The sequence below is a fragment of the Acinonyx jubatus genome, chromosome B1, assembly GCF_027475565.1.
Source record: "Acinonyx jubatus isolate Ajub_Pintada_27869175 chromosome B1, VMU_Ajub_asm_v1.0, whole genome shotgun sequence".
NCBI classification, from domain to species: domain Eukaryota; kingdom Metazoa; phylum Chordata; class Mammalia; order Carnivora; family Felidae; genus Acinonyx; species Acinonyx jubatus.
This window is the reverse complement of record NC_069382.1, coordinates 43290497-43313836: the sequence shown is the minus strand read 5'-3', so window position 1 is coordinate 43313836 and position 23340 is coordinate 43290497. Positions and strand designations below refer to the sequence as shown.

At 43.9% G+C, this 23340-nt stretch overlaps 2 protein-coding genes across 15 annotated transcripts in view; both read right to left on the bottom strand.

Moving 5' to 3' along the window:
• Positions 1-13: 13 nt before the first annotated feature.
• PLPP5 (phospholipid phosphatase 5) lies at positions 14-6168 on the bottom strand. Of its 9 annotated transcripts, XM_053216601.1 has the most exons (8): positions 6013-6168; positions 5215-5283; positions 4645-4735; positions 4158-4221; positions 3501-3625; positions 2659-2829; positions 1112-1300; positions 14-266 (listed from the first exon to the last, which is right to left on the bottom strand). In XM_053216601.1, exons 1-7 carry the CDS (start codon positions 6151-6153, stop codon positions 1140-1142), a joined length of 822 nt encoding a protein of 273 aa, XP_053072576.1. In that variant the 5' UTR covers positions 6154-6168; the 3' UTR covers positions 14-266; positions 1112-1139. The 9 variants fall into 9 exon arrangements, with proteins under 9 accessions (XP_053072576.1, XP_053072575.1, XP_053072578.1 ...); XM_053216600.1 differs by having other exon boundaries at positions 14-1300; XM_053216603.1 differs by lacking the exon at positions 1112-1300.
• Positions 6169-6242: 74 nt separating this feature from the next.
• The window catches only part of NSD3 (nuclear receptor binding SET domain protein 3), a 116595-nt gene continuing 99497 nt past the window's right edge, over positions 6243-23340 (bottom strand). For 4 of the 6 annotated variants that reach the window (XM_027070601.2, XM_053216592.1, XM_053216594.1 and 1 more), the window contains 7 exons: positions 23115-23227; positions 22251-22520; positions 16882-16998; positions 14763-14904; positions 13615-13721; positions 12650-12854; positions 6243-12231 (listed from right to left, as the gene is read on the bottom strand). In XM_027070601.2, coding sequence (XP_026926402.1) covers positions 11990-12231; positions 12650-12854; positions 13615-13721; positions 14763-14904; positions 16882-16998; positions 22251-22520; positions 23115-23227 — 1196 coding nt within the window. In that variant the 3' untranslated portion in view covers positions 6243-11989. The remainder of the gene's footprint in view (positions 12232-12649; positions 12855-13614; positions 13722-14762; positions 14905-16881; positions 16999-22250; positions 22521-23114; positions 23228-23340) is intronic. The other 2 variants (XM_053216595.1, XM_053216596.1) reach the window with 1 other exon arrangement.

Below are 23340 nucleotides of genomic sequence, written 5' to 3'. Positions count from 1 at the left end.
CACAGTCACCATCTTCTTTGAATATCACATTTATTGAAGGAAAAACACACACTGAAGATACCGAAACACGTAAGCCAAGGTTATATTTAAAGTACGATTGTAAAGAGAAAGGTACTTGTAGGTCCTGTAGCATCTCCTGTAAAATTGTTCCTTGTATCCCATTTGAAGAAGGGTCACAGAAAGTTCATTTTTCCGCTAGATAACCACATCTGTAATTTTTCTTTCCTGCTTTAGCCAGTTGGCAGAGTTGATGCATTTGGGCAGGTCTTCAGTCATGCATGGAGAGAAGGAAACTAGTGAGCACAGTTTAGGAGTATGTTTCAGTACTAGCAACTGAGGGTGGTTTCCACCTCATTTGTCCTTCCATTTTTTAAAACTGTTTACTTAGTAATTCAATAAATAATTTATGTCCACAGTATTTAAAATGGACAGCAATATTTGACTAGACTCAGGTAAGGTACATATGTAGGAAGGTAAAACAGCCAGAATTGGACATTTTCCTATATAAGGTTTGATGGAATTGTCACCAGAGAAAGTAAACAGAGCCAAAATTTCAGTTGGTCATGCCCTGGATTTTAAGATTTTGAGCTATAGAAAATGGAAATTCATCTCTAGCTTCTAGGATATGTAGAGGCTTCTTCGTAAAATCTTTTTTTCTTATTTTAGAGCCTGAGCGAGCAGGGGAGAGGGGCGGAGGGAGAGAATCTTAAGCAGACTCCATGCTCAGCACAGAGCCCGAAATGGGGCTCAATCCCACAACCCTGAAATCATGACCTGAGCCAAAATCGAGTTGGACGCTCAACTGACTGAGCCACCCAGGCACCCCTTGCAAAGGCTTCTTTGTGAAAGATCCTTCCCAGAATGGCATTTAAATGAAATGTAAAATGCTGTAGATATTGGGATACCAGCTGGTAGACTACTGTATGATCTTTTTACCAAATGTGTGGCACAGAGCAGTGAAAAAGAACCTTGAACTTTGACTCCATGATAAATCCATGTGAGCAAAACTGCATAAACATATGGAGGCAGAATGAAGTGCTGATGTCCTCACTTGTACCTCTTAAGAGACAAAAGGTCAGAAATTCTTGGGCAGTTACGAAGGGTGATTCACCTAATCTCCACTGAGGTAGTTCCAATTTCTAAATACTAAAATGATAAGGATCACCAGGCTTCTGTGCAATGGGAAGTACAAGTCTGTCCTGAAATGGTTTATGGCATTCTGCATCAGTCAGCGGAGGATAATACTGCCTGTAGCAGACATAGGCAAATGTCAGGCCAATCATGGATCCAACTAGTACGTCTGAAAGAGAAGAGATAAGGTCTTCTCTTAATCATATTAGACTCGTAAATCATGTTAAAACACCACGTGGTGCTGGCATACTGATACTGCGAGTTCAATTGTAGATCACTGCAGTAAAGGGAATGTCTCAATAAAGCAAGTCAGATGAATTTTTTGGTTTCCCAGTGCAAGATGAAAGTTACGCTAATACTGTGCCGTAGTCTATTAAGTGTGCAATAGCATTACATCTAAAAAAAAAAAGCACATAACTTAATTAAAAAATACTTTATTGCTAAAAAATGCTAACCATCATCTGAGCTTTCAACAACTCATCACCACTGATCACAGACCACCATAACAAATATAGTAATAATGAAAAAGTTTGAAATATTCAACAGTTACCAAAATGAGACAGGGAAACACGAAGTGAGCAAACGTGGAAAACTGGCACTGCGAGACCTGCCTAGCGCAGCATCGCCACAAACTTCAATTTGCACAAGACACGTTATCTGTAAAGTGCAATAAAATGAGGTACGTCGGTACAGAGACCTTGGCCCTTCAGGTTTCTCTACTTGTTTGGGCTGCAAAAAAACCTCAATTCCAGGTTTATGGTTTCTTTAGGCTTTCTCAGTTTTGTTATATGAGTAATAGGATTATCATCAGGTTCTTTTCTAAACCAAATCAAAACACATCTTTAGTTAAATAAATGTAAATGAGCCTTTTTCCAAGTATACCAGATTGAATTTTTTAAAAATTCGGAATAACGTTTCACTTAATGATATTAACCCCTTTTTCATCATTTAAAGAGTTCTAGAGGAAGCAATAAACTCCTCAGGAGTTGCCTTTCTTTGCAGGAAAAAAAAAAAAAGTTTATTCTTTAGGAGCCTTAGGGCTCCTAAGGACTTTTAGGAAATACTGTCAGGTTTTTTTTTTGAATTAGGAGTTTTCTGGGAAGGTACTCTGTCACTTGGATGTTTTGCTTTGTCATTCAACTTAAATTTCTTTGGTTTAACTACAATTTTATGTTTTCTTGAACTTTAGTTTCTGAACAAAAAACATGACAACAAACTTGACTTTTAAGACCCTAAGTGAATTGAGCTTTTGAGGTTTGTGGTAAAAAATTTCTTAGATAAAAATGAAATTCGTAGTTTATTCTGAACTTATGATGGTTCAGAGTAATGGAAAATTTAGGATATTTCTCCTTAAAAGGAAACTGTACTTTCCCATGCTCCATACAGCTGGTTCAGAAACCCAGACCCTCCCATACTTATTTGTTTATTCATTTAGCAGACACATTCAGCGTCTCCTCTGTGCCAAATGCTTGGGGTAAAATGGTGGGTGAAACGTGCGGACTTGCACGGCACGAATACCTCGCTTACCTTGCCAGTGATGCTTATAGTCACAGGTGCGGGAAAGTGCAATCACAGCTGCGAGGAGGAGAGGTGACAGAAAGGCACAGAACCTCCAAGACTTCCCACGGCCTTGTGGCGCGAAGCAATGTAACTTCCCCGCCAGGTAGAAGGAAGCAAAGGCCAGACCAGCAAATGCAACTAGAAGAGGGAAAACCTATAAGTGTATGTCTCTTAAAGGAAGCGCTGTCATCCATCTGCAAATAGGTGGCGGGGGGGGGGGGGGGGGCATGCATGTTTTATTCTTTCTGGATACCCTTCTGGTAGAGATCATTGATGATGGAGGAGGAGGAAACAAAAGGGAAAATGAAGGACTTTATTTTGTGTCCCAAAGTTAATATTTATTCTGAGAATAGTTTTTGGAATACTAACAATTGGGCAGGTTATTTAACTTCTCAATGCCTTCGTTTCCTCATGTATAAATGGGAATCATAAAAATACTACCACCCACCTCATTGTGCTATTTTGGTATTAAATGAGGTAAGAATCAAAAATGCCTTCCAAAGAACCTGACGCATAGTAGTCCTTCAGCAAAGGTTAACGCTTTTATAACTAGTACAAGATTGCAGGATCTAGGCAAATAATACAACAATCCTAAAACGTTCCAGATCTCATGAAGGTAAACTACTTCCTCTCTCCTCCCTGATTTTTGAGGCTCAGACTTGTGAAATCTTGGGGTTATTAAAGAAGGGGGGGTTCGCTAGTTTCTAGATACAAGAACAAAACTAGTGAGATGATCCCATCCTCACACATTTCCTAGGTTAAATTCAGTGGCCCCCCCAAAAGGCAGAGATGTCAAGTTCACATCGTACAGGAAGAATGTCCACTGGGGAAGCTCTTCCGGCCCTCATTCACCACGTCCTTGTCTCCTGTGCACTTCAAGTCAGAATGGGCTTGCCCATCCGGGAAGCAGCGGTAGAAGAAGTCTGGGCGTGGCCTGAAAGAAGCATGATCTCAACACAGATCGCCTGACAACGCCAGAAATTATTTTTTGGTTTTATCAGACATCTGTAATCTGTAATCCATTTACTCTCGGTCAAATGGTGTCCCAGGCAAAATAATGGAAGTGGATTAGGACAGTCACCATTAAAAGAAAAGCATTATTTCCAGGGTCAGCATTTAAATCGGGAGGTGGGGGGTGGGGTGGGGTGGGCGGGAGCCGGTCCAGCACATGATAAATTGTTAGGGCAAGGAGCAAGTCACCCTGCAGCTTCAGCAGGTGCTCTAGAGGACGTGGACCCTGCTGCGGCTGTCAGTGGGAAATGCTGTTCAGGGCAGCGAAGAGCCCAAGTGTCACCTGCAGGACAACCATAGGGAAAGGGAGGAAGAGTTAAGTGAAAAAAGCAAGGTCAGACAGAGGAGGAAAGGATAAGGAGGAAGCTGTGTGGTGCAGCCATGAACCACCTCCTGTAGGTGGGTGGGGGGGGGAGGGAAGGGCTGGCACCCAGGTGCGGACCCTGCTCACTCACCTGCCCACTATCAGTTTTATTGTGTTGGTAAAGACACCGTTCAGAGCCAGGGCAAGGCTGGCAGCTGGAAAGCAAAGAAACTTACTGTTAGTTTCTGCCTCAGAGGCGCTGCATGGTCATTGTCTCTTGAGAGCAGCCATGTCTTTCTGAGACAGGAATGGTCAGGCTCCAGCCGGAGCTGAGCGTGGAAATAATTCTCTTAACGTGTTGTTGCACAGAGAGAACTTCTGCACTAGGCTGAAGATGTTTCTGGGGTACAAATTATCCAGTGCATATAGGCACTGCTAGGAAGTTACGTTCTTAGAGTGCTAGTTTTCGGTGTCATGGGTGACAGCACGGGTACAGGGGAGATAGGACGACTTTAGGAATGCAGAACCCCATGGTCTCCACCCACTGAGGTCACACCTCCAGTGGCTGAAGCCCACAACTCCCACCTTCTCATTCCAGCACCAAGGAGGTAACCCAGCCAGAGACCGCTAGTTCTTACCCAGGCAGGCCTGTCTGCTGTCTGTCCCGCCCGCTTTCTTGAGACATCTGGCCAGGAGGATCAGAGACAGTGGGGAGAGAAATGCAATGACCTGAACCGGAACATGGCAGAGGTTAAAAAACCAAACCCCGAGACCACTAGTTGTTAAAGGAGCTCCCACAGGGAAGAGGGGTGGTAGGGACAGCAGAACTCACATGTCAGAGCTCCCTGTTCCCCTGTCAATACAAGCAGCGTCAGACTGGGCACTAGCAGCTCCACCAGCAAGTAACACCATCACCCCATTATTCTAAATGACCAGTTCCCTCGGGCCATCCCCACCCTAAGGAACAGAGCTCAGAACATGGCCCTGGAGCAAAAACTGACATCTTGCTAAATTTGGATCCTAATCATAAGGAAACAAAATTTTTAGCACATCAAGGGGGACAGTAAGTTTCCGTTTTGAAGCCAAAACGACCACCTCCTGCTGCTTCCTGGCATTAAGCTCAGTAACAGGTACTAAGGGTCAGAAGGAAGGCTAGTTCTCCACGCACAAACATGGGCTTGGTAGGGAAATACTCTGCTTCCACATACGGATTCCGGTAAAGCCACATCTCCTCTGGTTGGATCAGCCGCTGGAAGGGAGGGAGAACCTCTGTTACCCTAAAGGAGAAACAAAAATGTGCAGAGCCTGTCGGCTTGTTTCCTGGAACGGCCGGGGCTTCCGACCTAGGGACCCCGGACCTTGGCCCGCGGGCGGCGCTCGAGGAGCCCCAGGCCGAGGCAGGGGCTGCCTGCCCGCCTCCTTTGGGGTCGGCAGCCCGTCTGGAGTGGGGTCCGACCGCAAGACGCTTACAGGAAGGCCGCGAACAGGGCGATCCGCACGCCCAACTCGGCCCCGAGGGCCGCCGCCGCCGCCGCCGCCGCCTTCTCCATCCTGCGCTCGGCCCCGGACAGACGCCGCGCTGACGTGTCTACCGCTGCGGCGGCTGCGGGGCGCGCGCCCGCCCCCTGGAGGGCAGTCCCGGGAGGCCGGGCCTCGGCTCCTCTCAGAGCGGGCTAGCGGGCGCCGGGGGAACTGCGCGCGCAGAAGGCGGGCGGCCACCTCGCGGCCGGGGCGGGTCGGCAACCCCGGGAGCAGGAGGGGCGGCTCCGGCGCCGTCCCGAGAGCAGCACCTCGCCAAAGGAATGGGGAGCAAGCGGGGCCGTTCTAGGGTGCTGGGCAGGGAGCTGGCTCCCGGTGCCCAGCCAAGCAGCAGTTTCTCCGTGGAGTCTGAGAAACCGACCGGATGAGAGGGACATCTATCCCCGTGGCGCCCTTCGCCAACCAGTCGGTGCCTCGATATTCTCCTACCACGCCAAGCGGGGAGCGACATTCTCCAAGGACCTCACCTCTATGAAAACCAAACCAAACCCCACGAGTGCGGCCCCACGTTTATTCGCAGCGCAGCGGCGGGGACATCCCGAAGGGCCCTGCAGTGCTGCGGACTCACCGCCGCCCCCCTCCCCCTCAGGGTGCACATCTTGGGCCATTCAGCCCTGCGCCGGGTCCCCTCCCTCCCATTATGACCCCTTGTCCAGTAGTTGTGGCAAGAAATGACAGGCAATGAACAAGTCCACAATTTAATTTGTAACATACAGGACAATTTATTGAAGTCAATCTCAAGCAAAATCTGAAATCAGTGGAATGTCATTAAGAACCTTTCCAAATTAATCCTCACGGAAGCAAAAAACACGTCTGAATTCCAAAGTAGTTGTCAAATAAAAAAAGGCAACATCTCAGTAAATATAATGTACAAAAATTTATGTTCCTACCAGCACACACAGTAGTTAGAAGCTTAAAATTACAGGCAATCCTAAATGTACTGTAACTAGTCACCAATAAGCTATCTATATACAGGTTAACCAAGCTTTACACGATTCACACTATGCAGTAAAACATAGGTCGATCAACAAAATCCCCAAAATATCATGTATCTTGAAGTCTATGTGGCAACATCAAGTCATTATACAGTAATGCCCTAGTGGAACACCCCCCAGGGAAAATGAACACTAATCCCTTAGTGTCAAGAGCTTCTAGCCAAGCCACAGAAACCCAAAAGAGATTGACTTTAGTGAATATTGATGCTCTGTTATTAAAGACTCAAATCTCAAGTGATTTAGGCAAAATAACATTTCACAGGATCTACAAAGTTTATTACAGATAAACAAAGTACAGAAATAACCAATCTACAAAGGTCATTATCATAGATAAAGATCACAAGAAAATGAAAACAGAATCTGTAGGTATCTGTGTTTGTTGTGCAATATCACAAGTGGTTACAAATGAATTTCTCATACCAATTCCAATTATGCACACACCCCTGTATATAAAAAGGACCTAATTATTAGCCAGTTGTAATCATCATTTAGCATCTTGGTCATCGGAGGCAATATGATTTTCTTTTTTGACACAGGGTATGTGACAGCACAAATGAGATAAAAGTAGAAAAGTAAATTTTATCCAGTCCACTCCTAAACTGACAAGAATACCTTACGAATACCTTATCTCGGGGATCTGCTGGCTGCTGAGAGCCACCAGCTCGAGTCAGAGGTCCGCAGCAGGCAGGGAGAGGGCGCGCTGGCACCCGAGGGTGCTTTCTTGCTAATCCGCAGATGGAGGTCACGTAAGAAAACTAGGGGCTGAATAAATGACTTTGGCAACTGTTTATCTTTTCCCTTTGTCTTACACGTAATGGACTTGCACGGGCTACTGAGGCACAGGTCGCTCTCCTCCTCCTCCCCTTTCACACGTATGTGCCACCAGCACCTGAACTTGTCACCTAAGCAATGGACTGACAAGAAAAGAACGGAAATGTTTTTTGAAACACGCAGGTTATACCCTGCATTTCAGGAGTGCAACGTAAGTGCAAATTTTTGTTTTTTTCCCTACACAGGCATATATATTAAAAGGAAAGAGGAGGTGCACGGGGATAGGGCTGACAAAATGACAAAATAAAGAACATACGTAGGAAATATTCATAAAAATGCTGCTGGTATTTCATGCAAGAGTCTCTTCCTCAAATGCATACATGAAATCTGAGATAGCTGCTGTGGACACCCTCTCCCATTTGCAGAACTTTGCCTTTAATCCAAGCTAAAGAGGATAAGAGACTAGGCTATTTGTTTTCAAAACAGTATACAAAACAATGCTTTCTACTTCATAAATTTAAAAATAACTGTAAAATAAGGGGAATCTGAAGAGTTTCAAGTACTTAAAAAACCTGAATTCAATGAGGCAGAGGTCTCAATGTTAAAGTGACTACTTCGTACCTGTGGTAAACATGATCAGTCCCCGCCCTCACCCTATTCTACCCCTTCTCTCCCGGTCCCCGCCCCAGGTAAAAGTCGGTAGATTTCAGTATATACAAATTCCCAACTTTTCAGTATTTGTTAATACATGGCAAAGCTGTCTAATTACATCTATTCCCCAGCTCATCTGAAACTGGGAGTTCTACTCTTTGTTTACAGATAACCAGGGACCAATTCGAGGTGGCTCTGGGCCAAAGGAAATGGTTCCCAATGATCTCGTCAAGTCGCAGCAACAAGGCCCAACGACTTGGGGTGGCCAGATGCCGCAGCCTTGGAAGAAGGAAGTGGAGCGGAATTTGCGCTGCCCAGCGATCAAGCGACTTCCCAAGGTCATGGTACCTCACGGAGAAGTACATCAAATGTAAGATTCCCAAGCCGTGAGGACTCCACGGCAACTCGTTTCCTTACCCTGTCGGGACGTGGCATGTGGCAGCACCTTGACTTTAAGGTGAATGCTAAAGGAAGAGCGTGGGACTTAAAAGGAAGTGAAGGACGAGCCACAAGTCCCGGGCAGTCCAGAGACTCCCCCCTGCACAGCGGCCTCCCCACCCTCCACACTGCAGCTCTGGGTCCGGCCCTGTGGAGCACAGACCACGTGACTAGTCCAAAAGGAAACTCTACTTCATGAACCATGAAAGAAACGTGTCCAACAGCCTGCCCTGAGAGTCCTTTACATGATTATCTCAGAATTTCAAAACATTTTTCACAAGCACGTTTCCAAATAGTCTGTGGAAATGGCAGAAGGGAGCTAGGAGCAACCACCAACCCCCCCCCTCCCCCGCCATTATTTATTTATTTATTTATTTATTTATTTAAGATATGGTCCCGACTTGAACACACAGCTCCAAGTTTCAATGATTCTAAAAGGCAGCCTATTCTATAGCTCAGGCCATCATTTTTGAGAATTAAGGTAGAGGAGGAACTTGTTAAGATAAAAATGAAAATAAAACCCACCTCCCTCCTGACTCTAGCCCTGATTAGATATTACAGGAGTGAATCACTTCCTCCAGCTGCTTTGGCCTTCCAGGAATGAAGGGTCAGCCACCCCCTCCCAGCCCCAGGCGGCCCTCCTGACTCCCTTGTGACCGGGGTCCAGCCCCTTCCTGCACTGCACACGCCTAGTGGCTTCCAGGATTTCCTCTGTAGTTGTTACTGTCTGATTTCTGAAGCTTTACGCTGATGATCAAAAATTTTACATTCACTTCTTCTTCCAAAGAATTAAGAGGAGGCTAAAAAAAAAAATACCACCATTATCCCATGCTGCCATGAGCTATCTCATTTTTGGACAAGAATAAAAACCAACCATCTATGCTCTGACCACACATACAGATTTAAAAGTTAACAAATACCAACTTAAGACTGAGAGAGAGACACGTCTTTTGGAATACCTCACTGGCGAGGCGCAGTGAGCGCAACTCTCTCTCCCTCTCTGCTTCTATCACCTGCAACTTGGAAATACATGAAAGAGGTCAGGAGTGACACCACGGAGGTGTGAGGAGAGCTCCTTGGCACTGGCAGGACCGAAGCCACTTTTCGGACTGTTAAAGAGCAGTCACGGACAAAGACTCCAGAGCTGTGGTTAGCCACTTTGTTTTCTACCCTGATTTCTGAAATGGCAGAACAATCCTATTAGGTACCCCCCACCCCCAACAAAAACGATGAAATCTCAGCAGAGCTGTTACAGATACATGAACCAAACACAACACAATGAAGAAGCTGCATAAAAATACTTAAACCTAAGGTACCTGCAGTGCAGAGGATGTACCCTGGCTTACCGTAGAAAAGTCCTCAGATATTAAATAGCACTGAGTTGGAAACAAAGCAAGGAGAGAAGATTTCATGTTTGATACTATTTCAACAAGAGTTGCACTTCGAATGTTAAAGGAAATCCTTCATGTTAGTAAGTTTAAAAAAGCAAACATCTATCATATATATATATATATATATATATATATATATATATATATATATAAAGTTTTAGTATGATAAAACCTAGATTTTCTTAAATTATTTTTTAAAAGGATATCAAACCATATAATTGCTCAAGAGCAATTATGTTGCAAAGAGTTTAGTGTTTTGGTGAAGCTGTACTTCATGTTACTCATAGCAATTATATTTGGTAACACGTACAGCATTTTCCATTTTGCTCTTTCTTCTGGGACCATGTCTGATCAATAGAATTACTGGAGGCCCAAGAAGTCACCTCAGAATTAATTGCTGGAATCAGGCAAATGGCAGTTTAGGAGCTTAAGTAAAGGAAGTGTAGTGTGGTTTTTGTTTGTTTTTTTTTTACAAGAGAAAACCCAGTACGATTACACATTTACATTAAAAAAAGAGGCACAAAACAGTGTTTCTTCTTTTTTCCAGAGAAGAACTCTAAATTGACAAGAAAAAAGGAACATGCGTGACACAACCGAAGGAATGTGGCCGAGCATCTACTCTCTCAACCTTCAGAAGGTTCCTAGAAACTTCTTGAGGGAAAATAAATGCTACCAGGTATCAGCAACTGTAAGCAGTCAGAATCCACAGAGAAAGTTATAGTTCATTCAAGCTAGCCCTAGACTTCTACTTAGCACAGTGTTACAACAAGGTCTGACATGACTAATTACTTCATACCAGGAATACTGGAATATACATATTCCTAAACATGAAATGCAAGTGAATTTTGTGGGCAGACACCTTGGTACACTTGCATCTGTGAGATCCAAGCATCACCACCAACCATTTTTGCTAACGCTGCTTTCTCGGGAGCTTCCCTAAGTGCTTCCTACAACGAAGTGTGTTTGTGTGGCTCTTACCTACCCTGTAGAAGTGTCCCCCTTCCTCAATGGGGGCGATGTTGGTTACTAGATAATACGAGATATAAATTGTCTACATAGAACTTGGGGCTGCCCCTACCCCTTCTGCCCCCCAAATTAGGGACTAAACCAAGAAACCTACTCAGATACAGCTCAGATTCATTTGTGTAGTTCCCACTAGGAAACATGGCTGAGCGGCCAGCGAGCTGACAAAGGGAATGTTTGACTGGGACAGGGAAGCAGAGACAAGAGAGGAAATGCCCTTAATTCTCTCCAAGATGGACGAGGGGGCTCCACTATACTGAACAGAAAATGGTGCTTGTATGATACAGTGTCTGGTCTGGGCCTCTCGTCTCCCGTTATCTGCCTTTGTCAGTGTGCCAGGATAGAGGGGGGATGACCACTCACGTCCACATAAACACACTTCATCAAAAATGTCCACGATCAATGGAAAATATTTCCAACTCAGTGAACGCACCCCCTTCTGTCTTTCTCCAAAACCCAAAACCACATTACATTCCTTTCTAGGTAGAGTTATCACATCATAAAGCCCACCCAGGTTAAGACCACAGAGGTAAAATCCACTGAGGCATTTTGTTCTCAAGAGGCCAGATCCAATACTCCCATAAAGCCCTTCTCTGAGACTATGAAAGACGTTCTGAAGGGAAAGAGAAGTCAGCCTCCCTACTGCTCAGCAAAGAGGTATATGAAGATCATCAGAGCCTTTTCCAGAGGGCCTGCTCCAGCTCCTACGTGAGACGCACACGCACACTGAACAGACTACCTGACTACATTTCTTAAGATAAAAAAAAAAAAAAAAGAAAATAAATAAAGGAATGATGGCTACTTTTGCTTTTTACACCCAAGGAACACATCCTAGACTTCAAATTTATCTCATTAACATAACTTTCTCTTCTAAAAGCGAAGACATCTCTTTTTCCAGCTGCAAAGGCATTGAAGCACAATAAAAGGCAAGAAAAGACCAAGGGAATCTGGCCCGCTACAGAAGAGGCCGCAAGCTGACAAAACAGAACCAGATCCCAGCAATTGCTCCTGCCCGCGCCACCCGGCTCCCCATTCGCACTTCAGTAAGGCAGCGCTGAAGGCCAAGGCCGCGCGCACCGCAGCCAGCTCTTCTTCCACTAACGCGTCACCGATTCCCCTTTTTTCTTTTCTTTTTGTCATTTCAATAAAAAGAAAAAAAAGAAATCACCACCCATTTATTCTCTCAGGTCTTCTCCACGATCCTGCGATTCCAACTTGCATTTGATCTTGCTCCAGTACTCTGCCGACACAGGAGATTCGGGGTCGTGCTCCGAGCAGCAGAGCCGGCCTTCCAGGGCCGAGGGAACCAGAGCGCCCTCTCGGTGATCTTTACAGAAGGAGCGCGGGCAGAACTCGCAGAAGGAGACGGCGGCGCTGCCGCACTCCCCGCACTGGTGCCACGGGCACTCCCACTTTCCTAGTGAGGGGCGGGGACAGGGAAAAGAGCCCCATCAGTGCCCGCCTCGACGACCCGTGAAACACCCCCGTTCCCACCGTCTTCTCTGATTGTAGACCGAGTTCACCTGAGCACCACTCCGAATTTCAGCCAAACTTACGAGCAGGTGCACCGGTGAGCCCGGAGGCGTGCTGCTGCCCGAAACTCAATGCCACAGGAGCCAACTGCTCACCCAGGGCAATAGGGACACAGAGACCAGTCTCTGCTGGCCCGCACCCACTCCCTATTTACAGGGATACATTTTTCGTGAGCATACTTTATGTCTGCTACTGTTGGCTGTTCTAGTCAGCCTCATCCATTCCACGGCTCCACGAAGGACAGTGAAGTACCTCTTACATTACACGCACGTCAGAGACAGGGTCTCAAGAGTTTAGCTTACCATACGGTGGCTGAGTCAGGTTAAGGCATAAGAGGTGGTATGCTTTGGGACAGTCTTTTTTGTCACACATGACCAGCTCTCCACCATCTCCACACTGAAAACAGTAATCTTCATGCATCTGCTTTGGTTCTGCTTTGATTTTTCGCCTCTTCTGCTTTAATTTAGCATTTTTGGCCTTTTCTTCAGTTGTTGACGCACATGTTGGCTGGCAGGGAGAAGGATCACAGTTGTACTGAACACGGTGCGTGAAACTTCACACAGAACAGGAACTCCCACAACCCCACATTCATTTAAGCTCTTTTAAATTTGGTTGTTCAATGACCTAAAAACCACTGGGAGGACTTATCCCATAACAGTATGAACATGAAAATATGGCTTCATTTTCACTACTTTTGAATAAGGTGCTTTGTTTTTTAAATTGCAAGGATACTGAGACATAATTCGCATACCATAGAACGCACCATTTTTTTTTTAGTGTTTATTTTTGAGACAGTGAGCGAGCAGAGGAGGGGCAGACAGAGAGGGGGACAGAGGATCTGAAGTGGGTTCTGAGCTGACAGCTGATGCGGGGCTCGCACTCACAAACCACGAGATCGTGACCTGAGCGCAAGTCGGACACTTAACCGACTGTGCCACCCAGGCGCCCCAGAACGCAAAACATTTTAAAGCGCCTCACTCAGTGGTTTTAAATAGAATGTGAATTTTAAAAAAAAGTTTTGAAAAGGATACTGGTAACTTCAAAAACAATCAGAAATACAGACACATTTTCAGAACCTGACAGATCTACTAAGATATGCTTCGTTAGAAAGTTAGAGAGTCTAAACTCTGGCTACCACAACGACTGTCCCTCGAACTAATCCAGGTACCCATTTGCCAGCATTTTCCTGAGATGGTCATACACTTCTGGAGCAGCCCCACTCCTGATTTCCCGCTGGCTTGGGGTGCTTGCTTCCCTCACGACTGACCTTCGGCCGCACTCCCAGAAAGCCGCTGCAGTTCTCTGCTCCGCAGTGGCATTCCGTTCTGCCGTTGCCCAGACAATCCAGGTTGTAATTAAACGTTAACTCCATCCCTAAAACAAGAGAAATAATTATTCATACTCAAATCATGGGGAAGAGAAACGCTGCCACGGACACACACTCCACAATGAAAGAGAGACATGACTCTGACATGAAGGCTTTTCCCTCACCCGTGTTCCACACAGAAGACAGTGATGGGGAAAAACAATAGAGGAAAACATCCCCATCCACCAGTGATGACAGCAAAAATAGTCTACAGAAGTCGTCATATCCTTTTCATTGAAGCGGTCAAGATCCATGTAACACAGACTAAGAATCTAAAATCTGTGCTCAAGACAAATGGGTTCTGGTTTAGTTGCTTTCCTAAAGCTAATTTACACCAATTTCTGAATGAATAATAGGACCATGGCATCTTGGTGACCATACCACCTCTGGTGATTAATGCTTTAGATTATGATCAGAAAAGAATTCACCACGCAGATTTACTATTTACACCAAAGACCCAGGGATTTGAGCTGGGAGGTCCAAGCTTTCTCTTAGCTGGTCTTGAAGAGGCCACAACGTCGGGAATGCCTTTACTCTCTTCTAGCTATAGTTCTTCTCTTCTTACCCATTTTCCTACAAACCCAGCAGAGAAGAAACCAAGTTCTGCTGTTAAGATGCTAGATGGGTAAGGAAAAATGGAAGCAGCAGCTGGTTTCAGAAGCTTTTTATGTCTACCCTGAAACAGATGATCTTCCAACTAAAAAACAAACACCCTCCACCCCCCCACGCAAACAAGCCCAGACACCAGTTGAAGTTAACACAGTATGTTAATACTTTAAAAAAGAAAACAAAAGCTTAAGCATCTGGTTATATCGCACAGACAGCAAGAACTTGGAGAAGTAATTCATTAGGGTCAAGGACCCAGAGAATTCTGTGACATCCTCTCTGCTTGCTTAAACTCCCTTTTGCAGGACACAGATTTTCACTTCTTAACGGCAGATAATAATTCTAAATAGAATTCTATCTTATTTGAATAAATCCTTAAGCCTCAAACCTTGAGGGATGTCCTGCCCAGGGAAGAGGGCATGGGGAACAAGCTGGTCTTTTACCTGCAGGAATATCACAAAGAGCAAAAAGTCCAACTCGAACATCTCCATTCACTGTCCACTTTTGTGTTTCACAGTTTGGATTACAACTGTGGTTCATAAAGCGAGAATAATTTCCTTTGGGGCCAGCATCAATTATACGGTCCTTCAGAAAGAAAAGAAATGAAGGTGCCTTTAACATAAAGCTAAGTACAAGTCTCTCTCAGAAATAGCCAACTTGGTCAAGAGCCACAGGGAGCAGCTTTTTGCTACCAGCCGATGTCTGACGGCTGACAAATCTGACATCATGTGCTCTCTGAGCCGTTGACTAAGTTCTTGACTTTATTTGATGACCTTCAAGTCAAAGCATTTAAGATAAAGTAGAATTTAGCTTTTCTTTCTTTCCTTCCTTCCTTCCTTCCTTCCTTCCTTCCTTCCTTCCTTCCTTCCTTCCTTCCTTCCTTCCAGTTTGTTTCTAGACATAGACCACAGAATAATGCTACGTGGAAGATCAGTTGGCCACAGGCTGAGGAAGGGCATTCTGCGATGCCAGAGCACAGAGATCGGTGAGCCGCGTGGGGTGGAAGCTATGGTTTTCTGCTGTCAGCCCTCCTTTCCTGCACTGCTCAAGCAGCAAAACGACCATGGGGGCAAATGGAGAAGAGTGTAGGCCACGGAGAGGGAAGGAGGAAAAATGAAAGACTTGGTCTCTGAATGAAGACTTTGGGATTTGATCAATGGAAGGGCTGTCGTGTGGGATATACTCTTTAGTAGTCATCTGTTCCTTCTGTTTCACTTACACTGATGTTCAGAATACAGTCAAAAGCTCAACAATCTGGCCCCTGAATTCAAACTCTGATAATCTGGATAAGCTCTGGAGGACGGGGCCTCCCCAGCATTGTCAAGATGGCTGGAGGGTCCCTGCCAGTGAGGGGAGGATATGAAGGGCTTACTCAGTAATCAGAAATAATTGGTATTTTATGTTTATGAAAGTTACAATCATGAAAGTTGTAAAACTGTTAAACAATGACATATCAGCTAAAATAAGCTTTTTTGTTTTTAAAGTTTATTTATTTTGAGAGAGACAGTGTGAATGCTGGAGGGAGGGAGAGAATCCCAAGCAGGCTTTGCACTGTCTGTGCAGAGCCTGACATGGGGCTTGAACTCATGAACCGTGGGATCATGACCTGAGCTGAAATCAAAAGTCGGACGCTTAACCGACTGAGTCACCCAGGCGCTCCTAGAGTAAGTTTTTTTTTTTTAATTTTTTAAATATTTATTTATTTTTGAGAGAGAGACAGAGAGAGTGCGAGTGGGGAGGGGCAGAGAGATTAGGGAGACACAGAATCTGAAGCAGGCTCCAGGCTCTGAGCTGCCAGCACAGAGCCCGATGCGGGTCTCAAACAGCGAGATCATGACCTGAGCTGAAGTCAGACGCTCAACCGACTGAGCCACCCAGGCACCAAGAAAATAAGCTTTTAAGTGATTTCTAGTTCTTACTTTTAATGGTATTCCCTCAGTTTCAGGGATAGCCTGGAACACCAGAAAGATGGGTCCTAGTCTTTGCTCTGCACTCAACAGATCACTTGTCATGGCTGGACCTCAGTTTCTTGTCCCCTGCATGGCAGGGGGCTGCTGCAGAGGTGAGGTGAGATACAGACAGAACGTACAGCAAAGGTGGCTTACAATCTCATGGATTAAACTAGCAGTTTCCTGTCATCCTGCTTATGGCTTCATTCATTTGTCCTAACTCAGACATGAAGTTTCAGTATACAGAACAATTCAGAGAATTTTTGCTAAATCAGAACTTTAATGGTGCTTTAGAACTCAGCATGGCAGAGCTGATGGTCTCCATCAGTATTGGAGAAACTGAGGGCCAGGTTCTTCCGTGACCATGTCTGCCCTGTCCTGGCTGTCTCTCCACTCACAGGGCCACCTCACATGCCACATGCAAAGCTTCACTAACCAGCCACGGTGCACTGTGGTGTTAAGAAGCACACTGTGGCTGGTAGCACACTGGCTACTTCAAACCATTCTAACTCTCCTGGAAAAAAAAATCAAGTTAGAGGAAATGGAGTTCAACCTAAGACCATGAAACAAAAACCAAGAATCCTTTTTTCTTACAAAAAAAAAGCAATTTTACCTTGGTAACAGTTAACATATAAAAATTAGTTACACTGTTCTCGTGGGCTCGCTTGATTCGCAATCTGCACTCTTCTTCATCAATTAATTCACCGACATATTCATTTACAAATTCACCCTGTAGAGAAGCACATAACACATAAGTGTAAAACCAGTGTGTTATATTTGAAAGCATTCTTTAACACTGTATGTGTAATGTAATCCAAGAGAATTAACCAGAAAGACTGCTGGAAGTACAACTTTAACCCTAGAGACAAATGGTGGTTGTCATTCATTAGCATGCAGGTGGCACCTTTGTTCATATGTTGCATATATTTTCTCCATATGTGAACTCTTTGCAACAAAACATAATCCCTTATCATCTTTGTTGCATATATTTTTACCACATCTGTCTTGTTCCTTCTTTCTATTCAATTCTATTCTATTCTAATTGACATTATTTCTAACTTTAGATGTTTGGCAGATTGACCAGTGGAACCATCTGAGCTTAAAGTTTTCTTTTTTGGAACGTCTTTTTTTTTTTTTTTTTTTTTTTTAATGTTTATTTTTGAGAGAGAGAGCAAGAGAGAGGGAGACACAGAATCCAAAGCAGGCTCCAGGCTCTGAGCTGTCAGCACAGAGCCCAACACGGGGCTCAAACCTACAAACCCTGAGATCATGAACTGAGCTGAAGCAGGATGCTTAATTGACTGAGCCACCCAGGCGCCCCTGTTGGAAGGTTTTCAATGATAGTTTCAATTTCTTTAATAGTTTATAGAACTATTCATATTTTTTAATTTATTTTTGTGGGAGTGGTGATGATTATGCTTTTCTAAGAATCCATTCATATAAATTTTCAAATTTATTGGCAAAAATGTAGTGATACTTTTATTTTTTTGTGAGTTTGAGCCTCATGTTGGATGTAGAGGTTATTTAAAAATATAAAACCTTTAAAAAAACAAAAACTCAAAAAATACCCATTAGCTATGAATTAAATTATGAATAAAAATAACAAAACAAGAACTTTAATAGAGCTAGAAATCTGTCCTCAAAGACTATGGCAAAAAGGTAAGCTGTAATTCAGTATTTAATATATATTTTCTTAATTTTGAAGAAAGAAATCACCTTGTTACAGGAAGTCCCTTGTTTGGCTCTGGCCCACATTTGCAAGGATCTGTTATGTGCGAAAGGAAGAGGGCTGGCTGTGTACAATCAAATTCCATATTTGGCCTTTGTCCCTCAATGTACCAAAAATCTTTTCCATGCTGCTACTAAGTCTTTATGATTTTGCTTTTCAGGAATATATACTTCCAACTATTTTGTAAAAGAGGAATTGTCTTACATTAGCAATTCCTCAAGTGCTACTGGACAGAATAATCCTGACTGTATTTTCTTTTCTCTTGATTATATCAATTTAATAAATTAGAATACATTTTAAAATAAATGCAACTACTGTTAAAAGATGTTAGGAGCGCCTGGGTGCCCCAGTTGGTTAAGTGTCTGACTTTATTTAGCTCAGGGCATGTTCTCACGGTTCATGAGTTCAAACCGCACATCGGGCTCTTCGCTTTCAGTGTAGAGCCTGCTTGGGATCCTCTGTCTCCCTCTCTCTGCCCCTCCTCCTCCAACTCAAAAATAAATAAATAAACATTAAAAAATTAATAAAAGACGTTAACATGATATTAAACTGGATAAATTTCAGGATAGCCCCTACACCTCCCCTGAAGTCATAGGCAAAATTTATGTATGTGATATGCATGGCTTAAAAGTACCACCAAAAATTTTGCATTCTAGGAGCACCTGGCTGGTTCAGTCAGAAGAGCATGTGACTCTTGATTTTGGGGTCATGAGTTTAAGTCTCACGTCGGGTGTAGAGATTATTTAAAAAAAAAAAAAAAAAAAAACTTAAAAAAAAATTTTGCATTCTAATGACATTTTAAATGTCAATGACCTTTGGCCAAGCAATCCAATCCATATATTTAATGATCAGTGAATCCTGTTGGCTCCGCCTTCAAAATATCAGCAATGTAACCACTTCTCTCTGGCTCAGCTACAACCCTGGTAGTCCATATGCCACCATCATTTCTCTCCTGGACAACAATGGTCTCCTTTTTGTTAGCCCTTCCCCATGATCATAAATTCCACAGACTACAGCCAGAGTTAATTTTCGGAAACACAAGGGTGGGACACGGATACTTAAGGCAGCCCCCAAGATGCCTGTCTCCCAGCGCTCATGCCGTGGTGTGATTCTCTCTCCTTGAGTGAGTAGGACCTGCGACTTGCTTCTAAACAATAGAATACGGCAAAGATGACAGAATGTATGTGATTCTGGGAGTCTGTTACATCAAGACTTTAGCATCCATCTTGCTGGAGTGTCTCTCCCTTGTTGGCTGTGAGGAAGCAAATAGCCAAGTCGGGGAACTCCATGTGGCAAGGAATTGTGGGCAGCCTCTAGAGGCTAATAGCAGCAAAACAACAACAAGAACAACAACCCCAAACAAAAACCACCTGAAGCTCTCAGACCTATAGCTGCAAAGAGCAGAATTCTGCCAATAGCCATGCAAGCAGGAAAGTATATCCTTCTCTAGTTGGGGCACAAGAATGAGAAATCCAGTCCTAGAAGCATCTTGACTAAAACCTTGTGAGACCCTAAGCAGAGGACCCAGCCAAGCACTGCCCAACTCCTGACCCCTAGAAACTGTGAGAAAATAAAGTGTGTGTAACATCATAAGCTCCCAAGTTTGTAGTATTATTGTCAGGCAGCAATAGAAAATGAATACATCCAGTCAGATCAAGTCACTTCCCACTAACAACTTCCAGAAGTCTCCCTCCTGTGGTCTCTAAGTTCCCATAAGATCTGGCCCCAGGCTACCTTCTCTGCTATCTCCTGCCTCTCACCCCTCTCCTCCTCACTCTTCTCCAGATGCACTAGCTCTCCTGCTGTGCCTGGAGCATGCTAAGGCCCCTGTCTTTGCTCTTTCTTCAGCCTGAAATGCATGGCTTTTTTCCTCATTGTTCAGGTCAAATGGCACTCCTCAGCCTTCCTTAACCAAGGAATTTAAAATAACAATTCCTGTCACCAGCCATCCCCTTTGACAGTATTATTTTTCTTTGCAGCATTTTAGTGGTACCTAGCATTACATATCTGTTTATTACCTGTCTCTAGCAGAACCACAAAGGTATGTTGTTCACTACTGTTTTTCCAAATGCCTAGAGTAGTACCTGGCACATAGAAGCAGCTTCACAAACATGTGCTTAATGAATGAGTTTCGCTTCAAGTGATCTAATCTACAGAAATAGGTGCATGAAGACAGAAAATCAAGAATGTTCACTACAGAATTAAATAAATTATATATATATAAAGTTTATTAGAAGATAGGTTATAAGTTATGGTACATTTTACTATAGAATACAATGGGAGTTTAGTTAAAAAAGAATGAGCAAAAAAAAGAAAGGATGAGCAGAAATCTATATGGGTTGTCATAAAGGGATGTTTATGATATATTAAGTGGGATAAAATAATATGTATATTTGTTTTTAAAGATTCTATAAGTATAGGATATAGGACTATGTATTTGTATACATAAAAGGCTACATGACAACCTATTAACAATGGTCATCTCTGGTGAGGAGACCAGGAATTGAAGGGATGAAAGAATTTCACTCTTTATTATCTTTTTTGTATTGTTTCTCTTTCCTACAGTACTTTTTAACCACAAAGATGATTTTTCTTTTTTTTACAGGTAGAAAAATGTCAAGAGTAATTTTAATTCCCACTATGTCCACCTTCTCTCACTGAGAGTCTCTGCACTCTTGCTAGTTCGCTACTGGCCCTGGACAAGCGGCGGGGAGTGGAGGGGTGGGGGGGATGGAAGAGAGGGCCGAAAGGGGGCCTCATTTGAAACCGCACACTATTCAGGCTTGTCCCTAGATAGTTCAGTAGGACACTGTTTTCAACAAGGATCCCAGGAGATTCCTGGGATCTCTGAAGTTTGAGAGCCACTGTTTGAACACTAGGATTTGCTGGTGGTTTTCATTCTTTTTTGAGTTATTTGCATTTAAAAATTTTTCTTCAAAGAGACCACTTGGAAAAAGCGCCTCAAAGTGTAAGAATGAAGATAATTTATTTATTTTTTTAAAGTTTATTTATTTTGAGACAGAGAGAGCAAGCAAGCAAGCGTGCACGAGTGGGGAAGGGGCATAGAGAGCAGGAGACAGAAAGAATCCCAAACACGTTCTGCACTGTCAGTGTGGAGCCCAACTCAGGGCTCAAACCCACGAGCCAAACCGTGAGATCATGTCCTGATCTGAAATCAAGAGTCAGACACTTAACCGAATGAGCCACCCAGGGGCCCCAAGAATGAAGACAATTTATAAGTGTTAAAGATCTCAACCTTTGCCAGTTGCTTTTGCACATATACTCTAATTTGAGACTGGCAACAACCCTTTTAAGAGTGTAGGGCAAGGGTTATGATACATCCGCTTGAGAGTGGAGGAAACTGAGGCTCAAGGAGGTTAGTGATTTGGCCACATCCTCACAGCCAAGGAATTGTGACATTGGTGCAAAGCTTGGGTTTGCTAGTTTCCATCCCAGTATGTTCTGACCTTCATACTCTTTTGCCTTTACTAAGCCTTTTACATCTCTTTTGCTTAACAGGTCAAAAATATTTCAAATAGAAAATGACCAATGGGGGCGCCTAGGTGGCTCAGTCCGGCTCTTGATCTTGGCTCAAGTTGTGATCTCATGGTTATGAGATCCAGCTCTGTGTCAGGCTTGATGCTGAGCGTGGAACCTTCCTGGGATTCTCTCTCTTTCTGTCCCTCCCTCGCTTGTGCTCTCTCTCTCTCTCAAAATAAATAAGCTTAAAAAAAAAAAAAATAAAATAAAAAAGGAGGGGCACCTGGGTGGCTCAGCCAGTTAAGCCTCCGACTTCGGCTCAGGTCATGATCTCACAGTTTGTGAGTTTGAGCCCCACGTTGGGCTCTGTGCCGACAGCTCAGAGCCTGGAGCCTGCTTCGGATTCTGTGTCTTCCCCCCCTCTCTCTGCCCCTCCCCAACGTGTGCTTCGTCTCTCAAAAATAAATGTAAAAAAAAAAAAATGTATAAAGACAGTCAATTAAAACCAGATTAAAAAAAAAAAAAGGAAATGACCAATGTCCCTTCTCCTTTTTATGACTGACCATAGGACATCCAAAGTTTATGTGCATTTTATTACTGCCTCTTCCTACCACTTCTGCTCTGCTCAAGAAGTGCCAAACTTTCAACTTGGGAAGCTTCAAAATTTTGCCAAAAATCCCTATGTATTTCACCCCTAGGAGGAGATGAAGCATCTTCTGAGAGGCACAGCCCTGGTCTGTCCCACCGCCCCCATGGCCTCTGTCCCAGGCTACCTTCTTAATGCTCCTTTTGGTCCTGAGGCCCCAGCCTCTCCGTTCTGTTTTGATGATTTCTGCATCAGGGTAGAGCCTCTTTGTAAAGCACTGGTTCTGGCACCGCTCTCCAGCCGGGCACACCTGCGGGTGGCACTCGTACTGCAGCATCCTGTTTAGGCACTCCGACTCCAGGCCGCACGGGTTCTCATCAGCAGGCTTGCAGTTACAGCGGGGGATCTCTGACAGGTCTGCAACATGGATCTGCACCTTTCCTATTACTTTGTTAGCCTGGAAAACCAAGTCACGAATGAGAGGGAGGAATCTGAACAGGAACCTCACACATCCATGAAATTCTTGGCTTTGCTATAGTGGTGTGATTCTGAGAAAGGTTCTTTATATATCTTGATTTCAATTTCCCCCTGAATAACTTAAGAACAAGCTAAGAATAAAATGGCCTCTTCATACTGGACACAAATATCAAAATCTGATGTGAATTCTCACTTATTTATCATGTGTATTTCTTCTACTAAATTAATGAGCATTTATAACTAAAAGCAACTGTGGGCTTTCTAGAATTTGTAAAGGAGCTAAATAACCTATCCTCTCACTTGCTGCAGGATAGCCTGGTAGGGCAAGAACAAGGTTTCACAGGGAACATGCTGCTCGTAGGTGTGAGAGGGCTTATCAAAGACTCCTCCTCACAGCACAGTGGCTATGGCTCCCATTTTATGCTTCCAACAAAAGCTCTCAGTTTGCTTTACAGAAGACTGGGTGATAATCAGTAAACGTCTTCATAAGTCAAAAAGGGCCTTCTAATTACTAAGAGGGCGATGCATTTCCTCTTGCCTGTCAAATACCAATGTTTCATGGGTAACGACTCACTTTGATGTGTTTGTAAGGAGGGGGTTTTCTTGAGTTTTTTTCAATCTCAAGTGCTTCTTTGCTTTCTCTTTGTGCTTTCAATTCCTGGAAACGTTTTGCAGCTTCTTCCAGTGCTGCCAATAGGACAAAACAAAGTATATAAATAACAACAACAAAAAAAACCACACACAAAAAAACAAAAAACAAAGACTGTTAGGAGAGCAGTTTTACATTGCCTTCCCAATGC